Source organism: Malaclemys terrapin, chromosome 2 (assembly GCF_027887155.1).
Source record: "Malaclemys terrapin pileata isolate rMalTer1 chromosome 2, rMalTer1.hap1, whole genome shotgun sequence".
Lineage (NCBI taxonomy): Eukaryota > Metazoa > Chordata > Testudines > Emydidae > Malaclemys > Malaclemys terrapin.
This window is the reverse complement of record NC_071506.1, coordinates 171,467,976-171,485,065: the sequence shown is the minus strand read 5'-3', so window position 1 is coordinate 171,485,065 and position 17,090 is coordinate 171,467,976. Positions and strand designations below refer to the sequence as shown.

The 17,090-nt window shown below is 45.4% G+C and overlaps 1 protein-coding gene across 2 annotated transcripts in view; it reads right to left on the bottom strand.

The window, feature by feature from the left end:
* Window positions 1–11,585: 11,585 nt before the first annotated feature.
* Window positions 11,586–17,090, bottom strand: part of EXOC3 (exocyst complex component 3) — a 37,669-nt gene continuing 32,164 nt past the window's right edge. For both annotated transcript variants that reach the window (XM_054018565.1, XM_054018566.1), the window contains exons 11-13: window positions 15,443–15,604; window positions 12,810–12,937; window positions 11,586–12,305 (exon numbers count right to left, since the gene is read on the bottom strand). In XM_054018565.1, the coding sequence (XP_053874540.1) occupies window positions 12,134–12,305; window positions 12,810–12,937; window positions 15,443–15,604 (462 nt within the window). In that variant the 3' untranslated portion in view covers window positions 11,586–12,133. The remainder of the gene's footprint in view (window positions 12,306–12,809; window positions 12,938–15,442; window positions 15,605–17,090) is intronic.

Here is a 17,090-nt window from a genome sequence, read left to right as displayed (position 1 = left end):
GCTGTTACGCGGGGACCCACCCCCCACCGCAGTGTGGTGTACGCGCGCTGTCACCCCTCCCCCCTTCTCCGACTCCAGCCCGCTCGCGCAGTGCTGGGGGTCTGGTGCCGCCGCCCCCCCCGTAACGGTCCGAACGGGGCGGGGGAATAGCAGCCACCGGAGCGCGCGGCAAGGGGGGATGGGGGAGGTGCTGAGGGGCCGGGCCGGTCACTGGCGGTTGGAAACAGGCCCCAGGGGCTTAGCGCCAGCGTGGGTGCGGCTGGGCCCCGCTGTAGGCAAGGCGCTAAACCCGGCCCATAGCGTTCTCGTCCCTCGGGTGTATCCTACGGGAGGGCCCCGTTTTGCTTCACCCATAGGGGCCAACTTTCTCTGGCGCCGGAGGCGGCTCGCGCCCCCTGGCCCCGCCCTGACTCCATCCCCTTCCCCACCCCTGGCCCTGCCCCCACTCCAACCCCTTCCCCAAAGTCCCCGCCCCAACTCCGCCCCCTCCCTGCCCCTATTGGATCCCTTCCCCAAATCCCCACCCCAGCCCCACTGCTTCCCCCAGCGCGCCGGGCTCCCCCTCCCTCCTGCCCCACGAAACAGCTGTCTCGCGGCGCAAGCTGGGAGGGGGCGAAGCGGGGCTCGCAGAGGAGGCGGAAGCGGAGGCGAGCTGGAGCAGAGGGGCGGGGCCACGGGGAGCTGCCGGTGGGTGCTCAGCACCAGCCCTGCTCCAGCCCTGGAGCACCCGCGGAGTCGGCGCCTATGGGTTCACCCCTAGTCTAGCCAACCGGAAAGACAATTTTTTCCTCAGAAAATATTTTTCTGGCCTTTCATCAACACTCTGCTTTTCTGAATATGCCGTGCCCATTACATTATCATGTTGGTAAAACAATGGAAATACACAGGAATAAATAGTAGATGGTTCATTATTTGCATCAATTAGTACATTATAAGGAAGAGCTGCGAAATCATCTTTAGACAGACATTCCCTTAGTATACATATTACATCATCTTGAGTCAAATGTGGTGTAACAGATAATTTGGCTAGCCAGTTAAGCACTGTATCTCGGTTACAAGGGCCCATGTGCTTTCCCATGGCTCTAGCCTGCTCTGGTGTAAGAGCTTTACTTCCATGTTTTACCAAGGGGGTTGCCCAGTGTTTTCAAATTGGGTAACTGTGGTCACCGCAGGAGCCAACAGGCATCCTTTCTGTGCAGCTTCAACCTCCTCCCAACTGGGTGGTGCAGAGGGTAGCTGCTTTTTCCCACACCAATTTTCTGGTGGATGTTCCTCACACCAATCCATTGTTAAGGCAGCCAGGGGGCAACGAGTGTGCGCTGTGAAGCTGCAGGATCAGTCGATGCTACGCACAGCTCATGCGGCGCCTCATGGTCTCAGACACCATCCAATGGTCCAGGGACATCTACAACGAACACATCACCGGCCACCGACAGTACCAGGAGGTGTGAGCTGAAGAGACATTGTGCATCGACTATGAGAAAGGGACCGAGAGACTTTGTCTGTTGGACCATATGAACTAGAACCATAAACTCACTGAATGTTAAATCTCACCAAGTGAGGGTCAATCCATCCTCATCATCATATCCACTCATTATATTCCACACCTGAACATAGCCATTATATGAACCACATACCCTCATATCTCAATGTCTGTACTTTGACCCCCAATCGGGGATATTGTAGAATATGTATTCCTTATGCTAGTGTTTCCCAAACTTGGGAAACTGCTTGTGTAGGGAAAGCCCCTGGTGGGCCGGGCCAGTTTGTTTACCTGCTGCGTCCGTTGGTCCGGCCAATTGCGGCTCCCACTGGCCGCGGTTTGCTGCTCCAGGCCAATGGGAGCTTCTGGAAGCGGCAGCCAGTACGTCCCTCAGCCCGCTTTCCCTACGCAAGCGGCGTCCCAAGTTTGGGAAACATTGCCTTACGCCATCCGATCTTAAACTGAGCTTCGCACCCCTTGATAATCTGTACGTAATTCCCTGATAACTAGAAACTTCTATGCTTAAACTCTGTACCGTCCACTTTTTTTAAACATCTTAATAAAATTTGTAAGTCTGTTCTTATCAGCTGCCTTCATTAACCCCTGTGCTAACGCAGCTGGTCTTGCAGTTGTTTGATATGGCGTTGACACTCCACATAGGAGGCAGGCCTTTCCCGATTGTCAGCAGCCTCCTTAATTAGCAAACTGTATGAGATTCCAACAGTTCTTGTGTTTTAACCTCTGCTTTTCTTTCAGCGGCTGCAGCTTTAGCGCTAAGGTTTCTTAGCTGTTGTTCAGGTTGAGCCACCTGTAACATTAGAGTGGTCACAGTGGCCTTAGCTGCTTGCAGCTCAGTGGCTTGCTGTTCAGCCTGCTAGATTTGCTGCTGGCACTTCTCAAGTCCCTGGTCTGCATGCTCCACTTGAGAATTGAGCTCACAGCCGACCATGGCCAGGCCATAAATCAGAGCTCAATTTTGCTCCTCTCTACTCAGCTTAGGCTTGCTAGTGTGGTAGCGAGCCCACAAAATGGAAAATTTGCCCAGGGAGTCACTCCCTGCTAGTGATTCCTGCTGCCAAGGATTTCTCACTTCCCGAAAGAATGGATAGCATGATCCAAAGAATTTGGATTAGACCAGGGAGTCCATCCTTGCAGACTGAAAATTCAGTCCATCGTGTTGTAGGGAGTTGCTTACCCAACTCCGGAACTGAAACGGTTAACTTACGTGAAGATAGAAGGACTCCAGTAAGAAACCGCACCTTTATATGTGGCACTTTGGCCCGGGCTAGGCTAGCCTAATATGCTGCCTTCTGCCAAAGAAAAATTGGCCTCCCTTTTGGGGCCCAGACCCACTCCATACCTACCCTTTAGAGGCAAAGGCACTAAGAGCACTGGACGGGGCAACCAGTAACCGCTACCTGTTCCCGAAGTTGGGGGGGGGGTGTTCCCACGACCCATGGTCCACAATATAACAGGATTTAAATGGGGTTAGGATAAAATCCCACCCTTTGCCAAAGGAGGGGGGAAAGGAGCCGACTGGTTCACTTGCCCTTCGGCTAATACAGTAATATCCCAGTAAGAACTCCCCCACACCCGAGTCTCAAGGACTGAAACTGCTGTTGTTCACAAAATAGAAATGAAATAGCCTAACAGGACCCTAAGGAGATGGCTAATCCAGTCCCCAGAGAGTCCTGCTGTGGTCGCCAGAAATGTTATCTCAAAGGGGAGACAAGATCACTCTGAACATGTCAAGTGATTTAGGTATCGGAATAGAAACAAGCGACTTTTTCTCAAAAGAGCAGATTCGCCCTTTGCCGTATCTGTCACCAGTGGACTGGTGCAGATCTCCTCCCCTCGCCCCTTGTGTGGTGCACAATAAATATAACTGACAAGAGATAAGGTTCAAAACAAACAGGTAAATGTATTAGGGGATAGAATTACAGAGATAGGGAAGGGGTAAATGTAAATGACTAATAGCTATATAACAAACAAACCCAGTGACAAGCAGCTCTTCCCTGTGAGCGTGAAGCTCAGGACCAAGAATGAAATTAAGCCCACCCTGGCATTCAAGAAATATGACCCTCAACTTTGAAATCCTAATTGTTTTCTCACTCAAGTCCCAGCACTTCAGTAGCGGCGGCGAAGTCCAGGACCTCTACTCTGTAGGTAATTGAAACCCTTGGAGGAGGAACACTGGAGAGTCCCTTGATGGATGTCAGGACAGAAGAAGCAGACCAGGAACTCTCTGGATGGTGACGTTCTCCAGGTGCAGGACAGGCAGTGGTGAGCTGAAGCTGGTTCGCGGGAACTGGTTATTAAATTCAGAAGCCCTTTTGGAACCAGTTGTTCCCGGTTCTAAAAGGGCTTCTAAATTTAACAACCGGTAAAGCTAGGGGAGGAGCAGGGGAAGCGGCCACTCCCCCTGAGCACATTATCCAAAATGTGGCACGCCGCAGGTGCTCTGGCAGCTCCCTTCCCCGCCCCCAGCTCATCTCTGCCTCCTCCCCTGAATGCTCCGCCCCGCTCCCCGCGAATCAGCTGTTCGCCCGGGAAGCCTGGGAGGGCTGAGAAGTAAGCAGCGGCTTTGCGCTGAGGCCCAGGGAGGTGGAGATGGAGCGGAGGTGAGCTGGGGCTGGGGGGCGTGAGGAGGGCTGCCCGCGCCGCGGCAGGTAACCCAGGTAACCCCCTGCTCCCCCCCAGCTATGCTACCCCGCCCCTAGGAGCCAGAGGGACCTGCTGGATGCTTCCTGGGAGCCGCCCCAGGTAAGCACCATCGGGACTCCCCACCTCGCCCCCCGGCAGGTCCCTCTGGCTCTTAGGGGCGGGGTGGGGTAGGCACCCACTATGGTGGCCCACGAGACCCTCCTGCCCGGCCCCTGAGCTCCCAGCTGGGGAGGGTAGTCCCCAGCTGTTCCCCTTCCCCCGCAGCTTCAGCTTGCCCCGCCGCCGGCACATGGTCTGGACGGCGGGCTGCAAGCTCAGCCTGACACGGTCCTCCAGGAGGTGCGTGGTGGCGGCGTGGCCCAGCTCCAGCTGAGCGGCGCAGCTGTAGCGCCACCAGCCACCTCCAGGCAGCACGGTAAGGGGGCAGGGAGCAGGGAGGGGGTGTTGGATAGAGGGCAGGGGAGTCGGGGTGGTGGTGGTGGGGTGGATAGGGGTCGGGGCTGTCAGAGGGCAGGGAACAGGGGGGTTGAATGGGGGCAAGGGTCCTGGGGGACAGTCAGGAAGGAGCAGGGTTGGATGGGGTGGTGGGAGACAGTCAGGGGCAGGGGATCCAGGGACAGTCAGGGGACAGGGAGAAGGGATGGTTGGATGGGGCAGGGATCCCGGGGGGCCATCAGGAATGAGAGGAGGGGTTGGATAGGGTGGCGGGGGGCAGTCAGGGGACAGGGAAGGGGGGTGGATGGGGCAGGAGTCCCGGGGGGCAGGGGTGAGCCACGACCGCCTCGTGGGGTGAAGAGGGAACTGGTTGTTAAGATTTTGGCAGCTCATCACTGAGGACAGGTAAGATGGTAATGTGTCTTCTTCTTTTCACTCCGCACACACAGTTGCTATGATGGACTGCCCCATCAGCCTGTGATCACGGTTCTTTTATAGAGTTTATGGTGGGAAAACATGGTACGATCCATAGAAAGACAGGAAACAGTCTGAGATGATGGAATCTTGGTGATCGCCCAGTGGCGGGAAAAACCCATTCAGTCCAGTTTTATCCAGACCAGGCTGACAGGGTATAGAAAGTCACAAGATAGAATGACAAGATGACAGTTTTCAGACTCCATCTTGGATTGTCACAGTGTTCTTAAAATCATTGATCATTGGGTCTGATATTCACACATCATTTAATAAACGGTGTGTAATGAACCAGAGATCAATACAACAGTCCATACCCAACACAGCAGGGGCTCTCCCCAGCCTGCAGGACTGCCGTGGCCTCGGTGCCAGGCCGCTGGTGCCCCCAGGCAGGGTTTCCATAAGCAGCTCAGGAGTCAGCTTGGGGCAAGGGCTGCCTAGGGTGACCATGTTTTCCAAAAGAGAAAGCGGGACACCCACAGTCACTCGCCTGAGCTTGCCCCAAGCAGCACCCCTTCTCCTCCCCTCCCCTGGCAGGGCTGCCCCCGCTGCTGACTTGAGGTTCTTTACTCCCCCTCACCCCCGTTGTTGCTCGCTGGAACCCTGCTTGCCCCCCGCCACCCCTCCATGCTGGAACACTGCCCCCCGCTCCTCACGCAGGGCTGGCATCTCTGCTGGCGCTCCGCCCCTCTCCCCAGTTTTGGTTATTTTTGACAAAACTGGGCATTTGTCCAGTTTGCTCTTGCCGTTTTTCTAGGGAAAAAGAAAGCGTTGGCGACAACTGCAAAAATAAAGGTGACCAGCAGGTGTGTTCAGCCAGCCACAGGGCTATTGCTAGCCCTCTGAGGCAGGAACCAGCTGAGCAGGATGAGCCAGCCAGTTCCCTCAGCAGGGTGATGGTTTACTTCCCTCCCCTGCCAGCTGCTGCTAGGAGAAGGTTGTCTACCCACTGCCCAGGCTGGAGACAGGGTATTTACACTTGGGAAGCAGCATATCCAATGAAAACTGAGGCTTGGTGGAATGGGCTAGTGCCCAGGTTTTTAATTTTATTGGCAAATTTAGCACAGTAACAGCATTTTAAAAGATCTTTTCCTCTTTCAGTTGCAGATAATCTTAGGGGAGGCTAGTAAAAGCCAGTCTCAGAGAAGCTCCTTCAGGCAGCAGTAACTGAAAGTGGTCTTCCTTCTCATGAATAGACCTGATGGAGTGGCTTTGTGTCTAGTGTGGTACTAACCAGACCTAAGAATTTAGGGGAGGAAAATTTTGTAAGCACCTGCACATAGCACTACAGCAGGGTGTGCTATTCCTTTGAGGAAGAGGGGAAGGGAAAAGTGGAAAATATAAGTGGAGGAAAGAGCAGGAAGGGCTCCTTGCTGAGTATAGAAAACTATTTGTGTATGTTTGGTGTAGTAAGAAGAAAAAAATATGAAGAAAAGGTTTGGACCACTAGTTCTTTGCACAAGTTGAAACTAGGGTTGCCAGTTTTGGTTGGATATATTTCTGGAGGTTTCACCACACGACATACTCTTTAATTAAAGAGTCATCTTTAATTCCTGGAGACTCCAGGACAGTTCTGTAGGGGTGGCAACCCTAGTTGAAACCATTTGGTTCTACCCTATCTGGCATAATTGGTTGATACTTGGAAGAAGGAGAAAGCCCTAGCTTGAAATGGATACTTTGAGTATCATCTTTTAGATGCTTACAGAGTTATGAGGGTCGAGTTCATAGACTCACGGGCACCACACCTTCAGCAGTTCCCTAGGACTGGACTATGTGCTGCTGTCCAGCCATCCAGTCCAATTGATTTGCAGTAATGGGACTTGGAACTGCTTGAATGGAAAGGAGGGTGAAAAGTGAAATCCTTTATCAAGAGAGGCCCAGATTTAAGGGGGTTATAAATCTGTGCAAAATTTCTTTCCCTGGTTGAGGCTCAGGGAAAAGATGGTCTTTCTCTAGTTTCTGTCATGCCAGAAAAGGGCAGAAAAACTTCAGTTGAAGAAGAAAGCAAAGATCCTATGGACTGATGAGAAGGGAAATTGAGCAGCATTTTAAGGGTATTGGACTCATTTTTTGTTCTGTTACTTGGCAGCTGGAGTCATAAGGAAGAGACCACACAGACAAATCGATTACTATTGTTTGCAAAAGAGATAACTATGGAAGAAATAAATGTTACTTTATTTATATAAACACTTTGAATTTGTTATCCTGTTTTCTATATCCCCTTTTTGGCATAGTTCTGTTTGATGCCAAACAAAAGCCCTATTTAAAAGCCACTTGAGCAGATATTTTTTCTGTAAAATTAATGTAATACCTCACTCTCAGTGATAAGTAATTTTCCCAGTTATTTTAGTTTTAAAGTGACATCATATTTTAGATGCAAGCTGGATCCCTGAACAAGTTACAACTACATAATTTAAATATACCAGTAAAAAAGTTATTCCATCAAAGGAAAATTCAATGATTTATAGTATCTTATAGTAAATATTTACCAAATAAAAATATTTTAAAGTAGTATGAGTCACTGTTTAAGATTTTTTACACTTACAAATAATGCTGTTGTCTCAGTAGTCTTGTTTACCCTAGGAAATGTCTGCTGCTGACAACTGGTGTTGGAATCAGGTGCAACCACGGATGAAAACAGTCCAACTGCAAGTGTGGATAGAATGAGCATAGTTTGAAGATCTGTCTGATGCAGGTTAATATGCAGGAACTGTAACTCACTATTTGGGTCTATAAGAAGGAGACTTTCAAAAGTTGTTGCAAAATAAGTTCTACTTTTCTAGTTAATTTTACAAAATAAAAATAGAACTTGCCTGCGGGTGAGTTCACATTCAAATGGTAAATTACATTTCTAGTCCTTCATTGCTTCCTGTTTGATCATTAATTATTCCCCCCGTTCTAGTGTTGGGAGTAGCAAACGCTATTGTTAAGATCATGTTCACGCTACTGTAACTTTCTATTTTCAAAAGCTCATAGCTGTTTGAAAAATTGTCTTTTAGACTCACATCTGTTTTTAAGCCTAGGTATAATTATTTTTAATTTGAGGATAATTCTTCCACTTTTAGTTACAGAATGGTGATGGGAGAAGACTTTTTTCATCTAAAAAAATTACATTTGCCCATCAGTATTGAGGAGTGGCGGGAGGAAGAGCATACACACACAACTAAACAAAAATATTTTCCAAACTTGGCGTTTAACTTGTCCTAACTACAACCATCTCCTAGCTATATTTTTAGGGAAGATGTTTTAAAATAAAGTTAAATGTTCTAATAATCATTTTGAGCTTGCTACAAGTGTAGTAATTCCTCATGAAGCTCTGACTTTAACATCACACAGAATGCAGGGAGAAATGCACACCAGGACACAGCTGCAGTAGGTGCTGCTGCTGGGACAATTTGCATGAGAGAGATTATAAATGTCTGATTGAAATACTTGAGCAAGTTGCTCCCAAAATCAAGAACTAGCCTGTGGTCAAGATTTTCAGATGTGTACCTAAAGTTAATGTGCATAATCCATATTTAAGTGCCTAAATATAAATGGCCTGATTTTTAGAAATGGACATACACCTCTACCCCAATATAACACAAATTCTGATATAACGCGATAAAGCAGCGCTCTGGGGGGGCGGGGCTGCATGCTCCGGCAGATCACCGTGTCAGCTTGTCTGACTCCGGCACACTGCTCTGAGCAGTGTGTTAAGGGTGCCGGGCCAGGGCGTTGAATAAGGGGCAGAGGGTCTCAGGGAGCAGGGGGGGGTTGGATGGTTCAGAGGTTCTGGGGGCGGGGCAGTCAGGGAACGGGGACATTGGATAGGGTGTGGGAGTCCTGGGGGTGATTAGGGACGGGGGGGGTTCTGGAGGGGGTGGTCAGGGGACAAGGTGTAGAGGGGCTTAGAAAGGGGGTGGGGTCTTGGGAGGGGTGGTTGGGGGTGGGGGGCCTCTGGAGGGGATAGTCAGGGGACAAGGAGCGGGGGGCTGGATGGGTTGGGGGTTCTGAGGGGTCAGTCGGGGGTGCAAAGTAGGTGGGGGTCGGATGGGGGAGGCAGGCATGTTTGCTGACTATTAATAACGGAAATGCTCGAGGCCAAAGCAAGTTTGATATAACGTGGTTTCACCTATAACAGGGTAAGATTTTTTGGCTCCCAAGGACCGTGTTATATCGGGATAGAGGTGTACCTGCAAATCCCACTGAAGTAAATGGGAAGTGCCAGGTGCTCAGGAAGTGCTTATTCCCAAATATAGCAATTGTTTCCATGAGAAGGCCAGTTGATTTCAGTGGGAAACGACATCTCAGTAGCAAGCACTATGCTTGGTATTAAATGTTTTTGCAAGATCAGGCCCTTCAAGTCATAGCTGGGAACAGCAAAAGGTAAGGTTCTCACAGAAGTAATAAATTCACCAACACTACCTCTCCCTTTTACTTGTTTAATCATGTAATATACATTGGGTCAACATTTCAAAGGAATAACCTTTTTTTCAGATGTTGTTTGCATCCTCAAAATTTGCACCCCACCTTAGCTGCAGTCGTAAGCTGAGACCGCAGGTCAACAGCAGGCACAAATCTGTGTATTGTTTGTGGGTGAAAAATAATTGATATAAAGTATCCACCTTCACACCAACAATTCATGATGTAGGTACAAATTCTAAGTGATTCCAGGCCTCAGCTCTTTCAGAATTTACCTGAGTATTTGCAGTGTAGTCAGGCTATTATTACCCCGAGAACCTTTTACATTTGTATTCCTAGTGGTGCATTAACATTTGTGCAGTTGACAATTTCCTAGTGATGTGTTGTAGTTATTTTACTGTGTATTACATTGAAGTGTTCCTTTAATGGTAGTCTTATGGAAGTAAGAAAAACATCAAGAAAATTACTGACAATTATTGACTCCTGGTGGAATTCTGTGCCAAAAAATTAAAAATTATGTGCAAAATATTTTAAAAATCTGCATATTTTATTTGTCAAATAACACAATATAATCACACCAGTTTCAATCATTTTTGGTAATTTATTTCAAAATACCTGTCAACAGGTATGTCTGTTACAATACAGACAACAAAAAAGATTCAGGAAATGTTTTTTGACAAATAGAGTCCTAACTATTATTATTAATACAGAACTCGGAGTAGTAATTCATTTAAACTACAATACAGAACCGTATTTCCCACACCCCTCAGAAGCAGTGCAAAGGCTTGGGGGAGTCAGGGGTAATGGAGGAGCTGAGGGAGAGGGAAGTAAATTGCTGGGAAGGAGCCTGGGTGTAAGTGGAGGGTTGTTGGGTAGGGGTGGGAAAAATATGGAAGAGGTTTTTTTTTTGGGGGGGGGGGGAAGGGATTGTTAGGGAGCTTCCCCCATGCAGACCGTGGCTGACCCCAGCCTCTCCCATTCAGTCAGGCACACCTGCCCATCCCCATGTGTCTGTACCCTCACACAGCCACGCCCGTCCCCATGTGTCTCTGTGCCCCCTCCCAGCCACTCCTGTCCCCACCCTTCCCTGTGGCCCTGTGCCTCCACTCCCATTCAGCCTCTCCCTGCCCCAGTCGTTCCTCCCCCACTAGCCCTTATGAACCCATCTGATCCCCCAGCAGCCCCTTGCTGCCCATCTCCCCCTATCCCCCGTCTCCTGACCTGGCCTGACAAGCTCTGCAAAGAAGGCAGCTCTCTCCCCTCACTGGCCATGAGCTGCAACAACATTTCAGCAGAAGCTTTTTTCTGCACAAAAAATTAGAAATCTGCAGGGCACGTTAATTATGCATGTGCACAGTAGCGCAGATTTCCCCCAGGAGTAAATATTAACTTACATACTATATTAAGATGGTAATTGGTGGAGCTTGTGCTGGCTTTGCAATACCTGTATGTAACATGATTCACTCTGAATACTGTATCCAATTAATTCCAAAATTTCAGGACATCACTGGTCAGAACAATTCAAGTTTTGTGGAAAATTATAGCACCTGTGCAACTATCAAAAGATCAGACAACTGGTTGATGGCACCAATTGCCATCTTTCAGTACAACAATACACCATCTGTGCTCAAGTTCCCTATAAAGTTTAACATATTGACACCTTGAATTATTCTTCTCCCAGACAAAGAATGGTGGGGGGAGGAGGGGAAGGAGAGAATAGGCAACAGAGGTATGAGAGGAAGAAAGAACAGGGGGCACACAATCCCAGAAGCAAGGGGGGGGGGGGGGGAGAGATTGGAGGACCCTGGCATGTGGTGGAGGGAGAAATGGAGGCGCACATAGAGTCCCAGCCATGGGGGAAATAGGAATCCAGAAAGGGGGTGGGGGAAGTTGAGGGAATTCCTGAAATACAGGGAATTGGAGAATGGTACACAGATCATTGTGGGGGGTGAGGGGAAATATGCAATGAGTTCCTGGTGTGTGCAATAAATTTGACCTACAGAAGCTACCAAGGGTGATTCTCTACTAGATTATAATAAAACAAAACAATGATGTAAATTGCTCTACTTAAACCTTCACAGTTATGAGACAGTTATTAGAAAGTGAATCTATACAGGTGCAAAGAATACAGTGTTTAAGCTGTAACATTTTTATTTAATTGGCATTTGGCAGTGCTTAATACACACAGTTAAAATCAAATGGATGAAAAATTATTATTGTACCTTAAGTATCAAATTCTTTCATTTATTCACCCTAGAACCAAATTATATACTAGAAATTTCAGTCATTTTATTAAACATTTGTGAATTTCATAACTCTTTTCTGACACAATTTTACATCAGAGTAAATACATACATAAAGTAGGAGGTTAAGTAATTGTGAGAAAATATATTTGCTGATGGTGCCTATGGCTGTAATGTGTAAGTGGTCAGTACACAGCACTGTGGCCATCAGAAAGTTTCATTCTTCAAGCAGCCATGCTAGTGACTTCTACAGCTGGTTGTTTCCAGGATCTTCATTGCAACTGTTCGCACCAAAAGTTTTTAAAAAACTCATACCCAATAAGTAATAGCATCATATTAAGTGTCCTTTAAAGTGGCATTGCCAAATTTGCCTTTGAACATTCAAATATGTTGATCCCATACCAAAAATGACACATGAACTCAAGTTTATCAGTTATTTAAGAAGTTTTGGCACACTTAGTGTAGGAACTGTAATTTCTTTAAAAATTGGCACATAGTTAGGATTTGGTTGGCTTGAACCTTGGTCCAGAGTTTCAATGATGGTCTGTTTCATGTCCCTGCTGGCATCTCCTCTTACTGTCAGCAAAGCTGTAATGTGGTCATCCCTGCCAAACAAAGGTACAAACCCGCAATGTCAGTACAAACATTTGTACAAGTAATTAAGCACTTGACAAAATGTGTTAGATCACAAATTTTCTAGCCACCATCTTTTGACTTAGTGCCACAGTACCTTTGCAGCTTAGCCAGGCTTCCAGACATTCAAAAATTGTGCTCACAGGTCAACTTTTCAGTCTCTTTGTAAAGAATTCTCTCCTCCCACTTTGAAACTATGAGATGAGTGCTGTGTAATATAAATTGGTTCTATATTCCCAAAATATTTCCCTTGATATGCCAGAGTACATATCCACCCACACCACTCTAACATACGTGTGTTAAAATATTACATTTTATTGTATGGATCTCACAAGAAGGTGATTAAACCATACAATAGAAAAAAAACAATAAAAGGATATACATAGCCTACACAGTACTACTCTAGCCTAGAACTAACCTTAAAAGAATCAGTACTGTTAAAACTCAAAGCTAAGACACAGTAAGAATGGTATTACCTGATGTCTGGGTATTTACTAACTAAAGTTGAGACTTCCAGATAAAGCAATGAAGGATCAGTCAGCTTAATAACTTCTGCAATGGCTACAATGATGTCACAAAGCCCTTCAGTGTGCTCTCCAGATCCCTATAAATTGAATAACAAAAAACATAAGCAACAAAATTCTTTAACCTTTACTCTCAGTATTTTGTTACAGACCCGAACTGCATTGTTTATTTTCAAAACTTCAGCTGAAATTTAAGACAAATTGTTAGTAAAATTGGAAGGAAAAAAAGGCCACTTAAATTACCACAGATGATATCTTCCTCATTCTCGGTCTCCAATTTGCCCAACATATCTGGACCAAGCTACTTTAGTTTTTCTTGATCAATATTATTTGCCTAATCTAATCTGTACCATGTCCAGCACGTGGTTATCCGAGTGTCTAAACATTTATTTAGTTTCAGCTGGATACTCTTTCATACACCAATGTTCTCTTTTCTTTTCCCCTTATATTCAGGAATTAACACTTTTTTGTCTGCTTTAGGTCGGACCACCACCACATATTAGTGATTCATGGCTCTGAAGAGAATGGCCTCCAGTTTCAAGTACAGTAGAACCTCAGACTTATGAACACCACAGTTACAAATTGACCTGTCAACCACACCCCTCATTTGGACTGGAATTATGCAATCAGGCAGAGCAGCGGAGACCAAAAAAAAAAAAAAAAAAAAAAAAGCAAATATAATGCAGTTATACGCAAACTACTAAAAAAAAAAGGGAAAGCTGCATTTTTCTTTTGCATAGTAAAGTTTCAAAGCTGTATTACGTCAATGTTTAGTTGTAAACTTTTGAAAGACCAACCATAACGTTTTGTTCAGAGTTGTGAACATTTCAGTTACGAACAACATCCAATCCTGAGGTGTTTGTAACTCTGAAGTTCTAATGTAATACAATTCTGTTGGATAGAACATCCCCTTCCTCTAGGCTCATCTCTGACAAGAACCGCATTTTTTTTAATTAGCTAATTTTTACTCTGTTTGCTATTTAGGCATCTTGGATTCTCATCTTCCAAAGCTCAGTCGTCAGCAGGATACTTCTCAAAATAATTGTTCAGGGTCACTCCCATGTGTATTACAGAAGTTAGAGCCTATTAGAGGTCATCTAGTTCACCTCTATGTTGATGCAGGATTGTTTCCTACAGTACACTTTCTAATATTTGGTCCAGTATTGTTTTAAAATGTCCTAAGTCTTTTACCACTTGCATTCAAAGATTATTCCATAGTTGAATACATCTTGCAGCACTGACATGCAAAGTGTCTGAAATTGTGTATCAAGCTTCTGTTTGCAGTGTTGTTGAAGCCGTGTCGGTCCCAGGATATTAGAGAGACAAGGTGGGTCAGAGAATATCTTTTATTGGACCAACTTCTATTGGTGAAAGACAAGCTTTTGAGCTTACACAGAGCCCTTCTTTGGGTCTGGGAAAGATATTCAGGGTTTGGCTTTATGTACAGTGCTACAGCAGCGCAGCCACAGCACTTTAGTGAAGATGCCACTATGCCAATGGGAGAGCTTCTCCTGTCAGTGTAATTAATCCACTCTCCTGTCAACATAGCGCTGTCTTCCTCAGGTGGTTAGGTCGGTATAACTACATCACTCAGGATGTGGATTTTTCACACTGCCGAGGGACGTTGTTATATTGATATAGGTTTGTAGTGTAGACCTGGCCTCAGAGAGTCACAGCTAAATACAATGTGGAACAGATAAGGAGTTAACACCTTGAATGGTCTCTTGCAACATGTTAACTGCCCATCACAGGACAAAGTCGGGTTAGTGGGCTACACGTTGTTGTAATGAGCCATAAATCCACTAAGTGCCCTAATTACAACTACGTGAGTGAAACCAGATAATCACAAGGCTCTCAAATGTACTCATACAGAAAAGTGATTAATGACAAACATCCTATCACCCATTGGTGAACACTTTTCACAAAACAATCACTCCATATCTGACCTCTCAGTCCTTGTCCTCAAAGGAATCCTGCACAAAAACCTTCAAAAGATGAGTTTGGGATCTGAAATTCATAACTGCTGGATACCAAAAATTAGGGACTTAATAAAGACACTAATTTATGGATCATTACAATAACCTGTAACCCACTAACCCTTCTTTGTCCTATGACTGTACAGGTATTAACTGCCTACTTCACCTTGAATGATCTCTTGCATCATGTGTTAACTCACCTGTCCCACCTTGTATTTAGCTGTGACACTGAGTACCTTTCCCGGACCAGAAGAAGAGCTCTGTGTAAGCTTGAAAGGTTTTATTTTTCACCAATAGAAATTGGTCTAACACCACATAATACTGCAGCCATCTTGTATATTAAACTTCTGCACAACTGAATTCAGGAGTCCAACATTACAGCCTAAATTCATACTCAGAATTCCAGAAAGGATGCAATAATGCCCCAGAAAACTTTAAACAGAAAATAGAAAAGTCTCTTCAGACCAATCAACAAGTTTGAACACCTTGCATATGATGTTTTACCCCAGAATTAAATGTCTATACATCTTTAGGAACAGTCAAATTTACATATCTGATCCTTTATTAACTGTCAGGTTAATGGCACAATTGGAGGGTATAAATACTTACAGCTGCTAATTTTTTAAACAGAAACCTGAACTGGTCTGCTTCTTTGATCATTCTTTCTGCACCTTCTTTTCTTTCTTCTCCATTCTTGAAAGATATACGTTTTAACATGATAGCCTTGATGTACTCCACAACCACTCTACGATGGGCCTCAACAGTCATTTTCTGAGGAAGAGAAATATTAGAGTTGTACCAGTTAATTAAAAAAATTACTTGTCACTTCTGGAGAGTTATAATCAGGCTTTAAAAATGCACTTTTGCACTCACAACTGGCCCAAAGGTAGCTTTCCCTGACAAGTGCCTGCAGCAGCAGTGAAAGGTTCTTATAAGTTTCAAAAAGCTGCTTTTGCTGGTGGGGAACCTTATGAACAGCTGCAGAGTCTTTGGGTCAAAATCTGGTTTCAGACACACAGAGGTAAATCCAAAGTAATGCTACTGAGTTGCACAGAGTTACTCTAAATTTACACCGGAGTAGCAGAGATAAGAATCAGATCCTCTATGCTGAAGGAAGGGACAGATACTGGTAAGGTTGAGGCAGTAGAGATAAGATTGTTTCTGGTGATGGATCTGGACTGTTTAGGAGCTCAGAAACTCCCAAGAAATGGTATAGATAAATGATGTCTGTGGAAGACTTAAGGGGAGCTTGATACAGACTCCTAAATGTTTACGAAAAGTTCCAACACACGGATAAACTCAGTGTCCTCCAGGCTATTGGTGACAAGGAGGTAGACTACACTGCAGATGGTGATGCTGAGGGAGCAGATGAAAGTAAGGGTCTGCTGGTTGCCAAAAGCTGTGTTGGACCAAATCCCTTAAAATGAGATGGTGGTATAGACTGTGTGTTGAAAAGCCAGTGCCAAGCTCTGAAGTAGACAGAGCTCTTCTCTGTGCAAGACATTTTTGCTTCAGGGTGACAGAAGTATCCTTGTAAGGCAAGCTGATCCATGGGTTCGGACTAATTCCAGGAATGACTGGTCTTTTTCTTTTGAATTTTTTTTTAAATTTAAGAAGTGGTACTATGACTAAGTGTTAGACCTCCAAACCTGTAAATATGGAAGGTGAAGATGCCAAAATTGTCTTAACTAGGGCTAAAAGTCCTTTATCAGAAGGAATCTGACCAGTCTCTACTGGTGTCTTGAGCCTGAAAAGTAAGGGAGGCATAGGCTACATGTAATTTGGGAGAGGGTCCTTATTCCAATCATTCATTAGAGAATGCATCAGATTTTATGTTCAGCGAATTTTCCTAAACCCTGATGTCCATGTCAGCTTCAGCCATTTTATGTTGATAATTTAGAAAGCAGGGAGGAAAACCTTGTAAAAATTATTTTAACTACACAAAACTGAATTAAAATTAAACTGATTAAAGGGAAATGCTCAAGCACAATATATTAAAAAGTAAAAGATAAAAAGTAGGTTTGATCTACTGTACAGCGACAGTTCAAAGATCCATTGGCAGACAGAAAACAAAGGAACTGAGTTGGGACATTATGCCTCTAACAATTCTACTTTTAGCATGAGGTTTATGGCCTCAAGTAGGCTGATTGCTTTATATTGGTTCTGGAATTTACAGAACATGCAATTCCAAGAATGTATTGCAGAAGTACAGCGTTAGTGTCGAAACCAAAATCTCTACATAAACAGTCGTGAGGAA